This window comes from Anopheles cruzii, chromosome X (assembly GCF_943734635.1).
Source record: "Anopheles cruzii chromosome X, idAnoCruzAS_RS32_06, whole genome shotgun sequence".
Classification (NCBI taxonomy): Eukaryota; Metazoa; Arthropoda; class Insecta; order Diptera; family Culicidae; genus Anopheles; species Anopheles cruzii.
This window is the reverse complement of record NC_069143.1, coordinates 1,915,363-1,925,508: the sequence shown is the minus strand read 5'-3', so window position 1 is coordinate 1,925,508 and position 10,146 is coordinate 1,915,363. Positions and strand designations below refer to the sequence as shown.

At 53.2% G+C, this 10,146-nt stretch overlaps 1 protein-coding gene across 1 annotated transcript in view; it reads left to right on the top strand.

The window, feature by feature from the left end:
- The first annotated feature begins 3,279 nt into the window (after nt 1-3,279).
- The window catches only part of LOC128275995 (uncharacterized), an 88,556-nt gene continuing 81,689 nt past the window's right edge, over nt 3,280-10,146 (top strand). The window contains exon 1 of the mRNA XM_053014497.1: nt 3,280-3,420. Coding sequence (XP_052870457.1) covers nt 3,280-3,420 — 141 coding nt within the window. The remainder of the gene's footprint in view (nt 3,421-10,146) is intronic.

The following is a 10,146-nucleotide window of genomic DNA, read 5'->3' as shown; positions in this document are numbered from 1 at the left end:
AAAAACGGTAACAAACGTTTCTGCAATGCGTGCGTAGTGCCAATTCCCATCGGAAAAACCGTGCACTTTATTTCAAAACGTTTAACATGCAATGATTTAAATTTTGTTTAAATTTTGTTTCGTCTTCTCTTTCTCTCTCTCTCTCACCCTCTCTCTTTTTTCATTTCTCTCTGGTGGTCATCCCGATCCCGCGGATTTTTTATTATGTTTATGCTCTTTTGCGTTTTTAATGTTCCTTTATGTTACGGACATGGTGCACGGGGACGTTGCATGAGAGGTAGAAATATTTGAGTGAGCGAGAAAGAGTGAGAGGGAGAGACAGAGACACAACGTAGCGCCGTGAGGTGAGTTTAATTATGCTGCTACTCACTCACCTCACCCGGCACAGGTAGTGAAAGCGGAGCGCTATCAGCGGGTGGCCTCGATGGGGACGGGAGGAAGAAAGGGGGCGGGAAAGGGTACTCTGGTTAGCAATGGGCTGACATCTCTAGGATCCTCGGGGTGTCATATGACTAGCGCCGCCAGGCACCACTGTGCCGGTGGAAGTGCATAGTTCCCCCCTCTTTCTCTCTCTTTCTTTCCTTCTCTTTCTCTCTTTGTCTCCCTCTCTATCGTTTGCTCTCTTTATTCCCGGGTAACAGGGTGGCGCGGTGCTTGGTTTCTGTTTCCTAGGCTCAGGCGCGCAGGGCTCAGTGAGTTGTGTTTAGGAGGTCCATGTTTGATCTCTCCGCCCTGGAGCAGGCTTCCTCCAAGGTGATGGAGAGGAGGAGCAGGGCACCAGGAGTTACTTTCCCTCACCCCCGCCTCCTTAAATCTCTTAAGGGAAGCTGCGCATGGGTGTGCTGTCTACACCTTCGATCGCAGCGATCTGCTCCTGGGAGTGATCCGAGATATGTCGAGGCGAAGCCGTTGACCGTTGAGTGCACCGTACACACTCACAGTGGCACACACACGTGCGAACATAGGAGACGAGGATTGTTTCACGGGCGGCACACCGCGTACGGTACTCCGGGACGCCCGTGGTGGAGCGGCTCTCTCTCTTTTTATCCCTTATCCGTCGTCCGGATATCCCAGATATTCAGGTGCACAAACCACTGGAAAGGGTTGGTTGCGAGGGGGAAGAGAGGGCTTCTCGGGCATGGAAGGAACACAGTGGCTCGTGCTGGTGGTTCTTGTGGTACATCGCGCTCCTGACAGCCCCTGAGGAGAGCTCCTGAGGGCGTCCTCGTCCATCCAACCCACCACACGGAGCCTATCGTTCTATTCGGTGTAGGAGGGCACCTGCTGCTGCACTGCCGCCCTGTCAGCTGTCACACTCCACCATTCAGGCGATATGTCCGCTTCTATTCACCCGAGCCAAGAGAGTCCTACCCGGGAGGTCCTCCAGCCCAACGATCAACACCCAAGACCAGCGAGTCAACGCGCTAAAAACGCATTTTAGAAAATGAATCGTTAAGTGAACAGTTATTTTTCCTGCCAAATTTTCTGCGCACATTTCAGGACAAGGTACATTTTTCACATGGACATTAACATTTTCATTGGGCATTTTTTTTTCGTTGGGCATTTTCTTGTGGGGCTACGCAAAAGATCCTGATTATCGGTGACAAGCCTGCAACTTTGGAGCATTTGAAAGTATAACATTCGCCAAGTTATGCCCATGGTAAAAACACACGAAATGGGTAAAAAAGTCATTGAAAACTGTCCTATCAGAATCAGCTGTTTCAATAGATCCCGAGGCGGCTTTCTGAACGATGTTGTATTTTACGCATATTGGCAAAGTACCAGACTTTATTTTTTTTAATCTTAGAAAAACGGACCGGGCCGTAGTTATTGAATTTACTTAATAGTTAACTTAATCTAACTTTACAAGATTATTAAGATTAGAATCAATATGTGGCATTTCCTCCACTTCAGAAGAGCCTTATTCCGGGCTAGCTCGGCTGTAAGATGCTGAAGGTGTATTACGTGTTCATGTTCAACCGACGTTCATGTTGTATCATTATTATTGCCGTTGCCGAATGTGGATATTTTACTGCCAATAGGTGAAGTTCCGTGAAGCCAATAGCTAATTGTATATGATGGTGGTTGATAGCTGTATATTGATCCGGGAGTTGCCGGTGCTTACCGGTTTCTTCAGTGGCTTCAGTGGCTACTGGTGGCGATTCTATTGGATGAAACAAGCCATGAGAATTGTGTTTTCATGAATCCTTTTTTGGTTCCCTCTGTGGGTAGCCATCGTTGGATTTCCAACGCCTCGAGGCGCTCGAGGCGAACCAAACTTTATGAACAGAAAAAAAATCTTCAAAAACGTAATTTTCATGGTTTTTTTAAGTTTGTATTTGAAACTACGAAAAAAAAGGATGAACGAAATGGAACTACGAAATAAGTTTATGTTTGGCTAAACAGAAATCCATCATATTTCGCGTGAATTTCAAAACTTTATTGAGGATGCTTCCGACGCGCCCGATACTCGCGTCAAATACTCGTTTAACCCGTTTTGTTTTATAATTTGTTGCCATTTTAAAGCTGGTTTAATAATGCCTCTTTTATGGATGTCTTGGCGCCCCGGAAAACGGTGGCTGCATTAAAACTTCCAAACCTCCCCCTACCCCCCCCCCCCCCTACCAAACCTTTAAAACTGTTTGATGGTTGATTTTTGGGGATTCTAGGCGATTTACGACTACGGTGCCTGTGGCGCCTGTGCGAGGTGCGTCTTTAATATCCCACAATGTCTGAACGGAATCGACGAATCCGAAGCTGCGCTTGATTTGCTGTTCCAGTATCAGGCACCATAAGCAGATTGCAGCGTCGTCCTGGCTTGCGGTTTCCGCCTTTATCGAAGGAAAACTGTAAAATATTTCGAATTTTCTCTTTGTTGACTTTCATCATCCTGTACCTCACAAACGAATGGAACAAACAAAAACAGCCTAAGCCTAGTGTTTTAGTGAGTGAAACTTGAAATTATTTAAACGAAACGTCACGAAATATCGAACACTACCGCTGCCATCTACCGAGACAATAACAGATTTCTTTTTAGACCAAACTTGTACTATTGCATGTCGTCCCGCACAGTAGTTTCGCTTCCTCTCTGCATCCTCATGAGTGAGAGAAAAAAAGTCAACACCCCAACCCCGCACCATATCCACGATCGTCCTTGGCACAACGGCTCAATCCAACAATAATTTTGGTTATTTTCTGTTTCTTCTTCTCGTTTCTCTCGGTTTCTCTCTCTGCGCACGGCACGCGTGCGCTACTTCAGCAGCGTAAGCTGTCACCGACATGGGCAGTGATCATTACTGCTTGAGGTGGAACAATCATCAATCCAACCTTCTCGGGGTGTTTGCCCAATTGCTGCAGGACGAGAGTCTGGTGGACGTGACGCTCGCGTGCTCCGACGGTGCCACCATCCGAGCCCACAAGGTAAGTGTATGTTTTTGTGAGCGTGTGTCCCCATCTCCAACAGTTCCTCAACAGTTGGGTCCTTCGCCATATCTTCCGCCAAGTAAGACATAGTCGGGTCGGGTCCCCCAGAAGCTGAAGTAGGCTTTCTGTGACACTGTTACCAATCAAGTCCAAGACTTTTTTTCAGGTCCAAGGTCCAGGTCCAAGACCTTTTTTTTGGGGACCTAACAGTCAAGTCTGAATCAACGTTAATGCGATATTCCAGTTGCCCTCCAATCTACCAGAGTCAGGGTCCAGGACCCTATTAGGGGGAGGCGGTGTGTGGGGGGTCGGGTAGCGCATGCTCCACGAATTGGTCGACCAAAATGGTCGAGAATCGAGCTACCCGCACTCAAATTTTCCATTTCTCCAATTATTTCTGGGAACTCGACGTAACCGGGAAACTTTTCCCGGAACCTACCCCACCCCATGCTCTAGGTTGCGCGTGGCGGTGGAGTAAACTTTTCCAAGATGGTGAAGATGATGCGTCCGTTGCGAAAGGGCGACGACCCGTCGATCACGACGATGGTCTTGTTTTGTTGCCTGGTGCCCTCCGGCGACCTACGGCGCGGCCCCGGACCGTGGCCACCGTCCCGTGCCTGACGCCCACACCCGTCCCGTGCCCCGTCCCGTGCTCTCTCTCTGCGCTGCCTGCAGCGCCCTCTGTGGATCCGAGACGGCCGAGTCCGCAAAAAGTTCGTGTCGAAGACCTTACCCTTCGCTGACGCTGACACCTCACACCACCGCGTCACAGGCAGGAGTTGGGTGGGGGTCGGGGAGGGGAGGCAATAGGAAAACGAGGGTGTGACCAGAGTGCTGGTGTGGGGTAGCGCGGAAAACACGGGAAAAGAGTCGTAAAAATGGAAAACAGCGAGAGAGTCGCGTAGAGTCCCGGCACCGCGCGAACGTCGCCACCGATGCCGTCGCCCCCACAACAACCGCGCAACACACAGGTACGCGGACCGCGCATCATCCATAGTGTACCCGAGACCCTCGTCCCTTTAAACCGCGTCCCTTTAAATCCGCCAACAAACCGCGGCGGGCCCTGGGAAAGCAATCTGCTCGCGGCCGAAATCTATGCTCACTTGAACTCCCCCTCCTACTAAGTCGGTGGGTGGGTGGTGGGTTGAGTGTCGTGAGCTAACCCAAGCCCCACGGCTGCTACCCCACCGCTACCACCCTCCTGCATAGGCACAAAGGCCGGCCCGAGCATGGCGGGGACCGTTGCAACTGCTGCGGACTGAGACTGAGACTCTGGCCGATAGGTGGCGTGCGTAGGAGGACTGTCGCTGCTGCGGCTGCTGCTGCTCGAGTTTCTGAGACCTAGAGAGGGAGAGAGAGAGGGCGAGATGGGTTGGGTACTTGGGGCACCCGTGGTAGGCGAACTCCCCGATAAAGAAGGTTGTGCGAGGCTCTGGTCTACGCGAGGATTACGCGTTTCGCGTTCGCGCACGTCCAGATAATCGACCTGCCGCCACCATCATCTCCCCCCAACGGTCCCAACTCCCTGCTCCCCTCGGACACAACACCCCCGGAGCCACGGAGGGAAACATAATGATCTCTCTACGCATAATCAACGCCCGGAAGAGATGTCCGGTTTCACGATCCAAGAATACCTCCAAGAGTTGAGTCTGTTTCTGTGAGAGAGACAGAGAGAAGAAGGGCCCGGTCGATCACGTCTACGATGCTCCGTCCCCACGACGAAGATCCCTAGAGGGAGAGAGTCTAGGACCTGCGTGGGACACCACCAACAACAGTTGTTGGGTCCGTCGGAAATTTCGCCGTACTTCTCCGCGGTACTCCAACAAACACCGCGTTTCCGCGTGATAATCTGTGCGTGAAGAGAGCGAGCGAGCGTGCGAGTGGAGTACAGGCGGAGGCGCGGGATGCGTTAAATGCGTCTCCTTTCAGCCCGCCCTCAGATCTAGAGCCACCACCAAACCTCAACGCGTAGCGGACTGGCTGGCTGGCTGGACCACTACAGATCCGTTCGTACCGGAGATGATGATGATGATGATGATGATTATCCTGCGCGCCGCCGCGTCCATTGTAGAGTCGTCGTCCCACGCGCGCGCGCGCACACCCTCCGGACGTGTGCTACAACTTCTCTTGAGTACACCTTGAGGCGCGCCGCGCCCCCACGAGAGATTGTTTGCTCCGGTTCTCCCAGGTTATCGGGGCGCCCCGATCTCTCGAACACACCACCACGGGGGCCTCCCCGACTTCTCGGACGCCGACGTCGTGGACTATGATTGCGCCCCCAGCCCAGCGCATCCAGCCACCTAGCGCCGGTCCCGCAGCCAGCCGCATTCGGAGAGAAGGAGCGAGAGAGAAAGCGTGTGCTGTTTGGAGTCTTTTGGACGACCGGGCGAAAGAGAGCAACACGCATTTGTTGGCCGTCGTCGGAAGTTGAAGCTTAGAAACCAATCCCTAGTTTCTATGCTCTCTCTCTGGCTGGCTCTCTGGGAATGATTTATGCCTGCGCCTGGTTGGGGCGCAGCTCTAACTCCCCGAGTTTGTGGCGTTCCCAAGGTGTGTCGTCCTCGGGCGTCGCGTCGGAAATTATAGTCACATGGCGGTGGCGGCGACGGCGGTGACGGTGACGGTGGCCACGCGCACGCCAAAGGTTAATTGATGGACTTCTCCACACTGGGCCAGTGTCGCCCCCGGCGACCGAATTCTCCTTGGTCCGCGTCCCCCGCATGTCCGCATGTCCGGGCGGGGTCCACACGACGCCAAGAGGCAGGGACTTGAGGGATTGTACCCCCACAAACCATCCACTACACCTACCTACCCACCCGGTCTTAATGATCTGACGAACTCTGGCGCACCAACAACTACGTTCTAGATCCTGGCGGGCGGGCACCTCAGGCGGGCTGTGTCCTGTTGTTCCGTCTGTGTGTGGTATATGATAAAATGGAGTAACATGCAAAAACATGCAGCGAACAACATGCCGCCGCCGCCACCGCCGACGCCACCACCGCCAGAACCAGAAATTGTGGCCGTTGCTCCGCGACTCGCTTCCGGAGGCAAAACATCGCTCGCCTGGACTTCATTAAGCAACATGGCTCCATAGCTCTCCTCTCTCCTGTAGATCACAGGACGCTCTACTGGGGTAGATCAGCCGTCCAGTCCACTCTGGACGGGACTGGACCTGGACCGGGACGGACGTGTTGTGTCCACACGCTGCTGATTAGTCGGCAATCAGCGCAGCCAGAGACGGCAGAGCTTTTTGGTGAAGGGCCGCGCCAGAAACCCGCCAGGGTGCGCGCGCGCGCGCAGCTGACGTATCGCCTTCGGTGGTACAACGAAGCCCAAATCACATTAAAAAGCCCATTACAACGCAAACCAAACCGAGCCGAACAGGGGCCGAGCCGAGCCGAGGTGATGGTACTAACAACAACAACATACTCTCTCTCTCTCTCTTTCGCTCTTCTGCTCGATGCCAATCAACGCCCTGACACGCACGCGCTTACTCTCCCTGGCGCGCGCGGCACGTCCGCTCTTGGATACGAGCGCGCACGTCACCGGACGAAGTACTACAGTGGGCCAAACAAACCGAGAAACAGTGCGGTCTTCGCGGACTGGAGTCGCTATGAATCCCCTTCCCAACTGTCAAACAAAGAATGCTCTTTGACTGCGTGGTCTCTGGGTGATGCCGTGTTGGAGAGATCCAATTCTTGGATTTCGCGCGAGGGATCAGGAGGAAAGTTTTGCCGTTAACTTTTTTGGATGATCCGTAACAGGTCTGATAGTCAGGACCGAAACGAAGCCGATGTCTTGAAGTGGGCTGCTCGGGAAAACAAAACTGTTGGGACCGTTTCCAAAATCGGAACAAATGTAGACATAGCGTCGTCTTGTTGTCAAGTTTTCAAGTTCAAGTTGCATTGGCTCACTTTGGAAATAATTTCTAATACGTCAAAACTTTCTGCAAGCGAAGAGCGTCCAAAATGTTTACCAAATGTTAACAATTTCCGCGATGAAGTCCGACCTATCAAAAGTCATGCAATCGATAGTTTAAAATCCGTAAACTTGATGGACCCCGACGCCAATATAAACCGCGAATGCCCCGTGCTTTTCGAACCACAGTAGCATCTACCTGACGGCGGCCGACGACGACGACACACGACACGCGGACAGTGCAATTAGCTCTCCACTGCGGCGCTGATGTATGCGAGCGGAGAAGAGTGTCCAGTTTTGGAGCAGCAGCAGCAGCGAGCGCAGATCGTGTCGCGGCAATATTGGACTTTGAGATTCGAACAATTCGTAACCTCTCGCCGCCTCGGGGGTGGCACTGTGTTCATTTAATTAGCGCACACAGTCGGCTCCGGGTGTGCCGCGCTTCCGGCGCAGTGTTCTCTGCCTGGTGCTGTACCTAACATGACCGCGACACCGCACGCTATCGCTCGGTGCGAGATATGTCTGGTGTTGATGATGATACTCGGCACCCGAAACTCCTGGTCTACCAGGCCAGAAGTGGTCAGAAGTGTACAGATCCTTACTCTCGGACATCAAGGACAAGCTGGCTGGCGAGTGGGTTTTGTCGTCAGCTTACCGCGTCGGGAATAGGCTTTGGAATCTGGGTTTGGATTAGGATTCTTCTAGTATTCCCGGGCGCGATCAAGATTTGAACTCTCTCTCTCCCGCTCTCTGTGACCGAGAGAATTGCGAACAGCGTTAGTCTGGGACAACCACCAATGTGGGAGATCGCCAGACCGCCAGATTGTGGTAGCGTTTCTGGGCGCCACCCTGGGCCGGTGGGTTCTAGCCGCCGGTCCCAAGAAGCTCCATTTGATCGGGATCGCACTTTCGCTCCCTCTCATTCTCTCTCTCTCTCTGTCTCTCGACAAACAACCCGAATGTCGAATTGTGTGCGTCGTATCCAACTGATGAACGCATGACTGCCGCCGTTTCGCGCAACCGGTATGGTATCTGTTCGGCCTTCAACAACAAACCCCACTCATCGGTGTCTCCCAAAAACGTACGTACGACAAACTCGAGCCTATGATTATTCTGAGTGTGTTCCTCCTGGTTGGACCTACTCCGACTCTGGTCTAGATCTGAGAAGTCCAATTCCCGACATGGGTCCAAACGAAAGAACATTTTGCACTACGCGGCTACTACCGATCCTTTACCGATGTCACCGAGACAACGACGTCTTTCACACAGGTGATCCTCCAGATATTGTAGGATAGGAGTCCCCCCCGCTATGAGTAGTTTCGAAGCCGATATTATGCTACTGGCTGCGAAGAAGGCCTCTTTGTTGTTTCCAATACCCATCACGATTTTTATTAGCTCGGCCCAGCTTTAGGCTGTCTCAACGAAGAATGCCACCGTCTTTCGCCGACCTGGCCCCCCCAGCCAGACCTGGGAGCCTAACAAGCCCAAGATTTATGTCCGCTCTCCGTCCCGGGGAGTCGGGTTTTATTTCTTTTCAATTATATCTCCCGCGACCATTGTCGTTCGCCCAGTGTGTGTGTGTGTGGGTCGGTTTATGGCCCGCGACTTGGACCTCGGCCCGATAGTGTCTCCGGGTCCCCGGTCGCCGGGTTTACGATCTGTGGGCTCCCTCGCCAGTCCACGTCCCGCCCCAGCCAGAGTTTGATGAAGGCTATAACCAATTAGCAATTAAAAGAAGAAAAAAAAGAAGCCGGTGAGGTTATAAATATTCGGTCAGCGCGACGGCGAGCAGAACTCTCTAGCATTAGGCGCGCGTAGCTCTACGTACCACGCCACTCCAAGCCAAGCCACGCAACGAAACGCGGAACTCACACCGCGAAACCGACGCGCCGACCGAAAAGAGGAAGCAACAATGGCGTGCTCGGCGACGGAAGAAGCAACCGAAACCGGCGGCAGCGGGGCGTGTGCGTGAACGATCTAACGAATGGCCTATTATATGCCGCAACCACACACACACACACACACAGGCGCGCACACTCCAGGCCGAGTGCTACGCGCACATTGCGGCTTACGCACGTTCGCACGGTGACGGCGGCCTGTCTCGCCCGGCGAAGCGGAACGGAACGGAAAGGGAGAGAGACCGCACGCACACACACCAACACACGCACAGTCCGTTGAGCGTGGTGGGGGCGGGGGGGACGGGTGTCTGCGGAAAGGGTTTCAATTAGAAGAGCGCCTCCGACGAGGAGAAGGCTCCGCTATCCGCAAACGTTTGCCAAAAATTCCCTTTCAACTCGCGGTCTCTCTCTCGCTCTCTCACCTGCTAATCGTGAAGGAACGGTGGGGAAGGAGTCGTTGGTGGAGGGAAGCGGGGGTCTTGAATTTTTGGAACTAACAACCCCGGCGCGCGGCGTGTACGCACGCACATGCTGCTGCTGCTGCTGCGTCGCTCTAGCTGGCCGATTGGGAAGAGGGTCCCCGGCTCTCCTGTACCCCAAGGGCATCTTATCTACGGCAAAGTGTGACAGCAGCAGCGGAAGGAGAGGGCGCGCGCGCGCGTTAGAAAGAGAGGTTGCAGGAAGAAAAAAAGGCGAAAGAAAAAAAATGGCAAAAGGAACAGATGGAGCTTAGAAACTATACACAACACCACCAACTCTCTAGGTATAATGGGGTGGTGTAACGCTAACAGCCCGGACGAAGAAGAAAGAATGAAAAGAAAAAGAGAAGGAACGCGACGAAGAAGAAGAAACATTAGGATCGCGGCGCAGCAGAAAGGTAATAAAAAAAACTAACGCACCAAAAAGA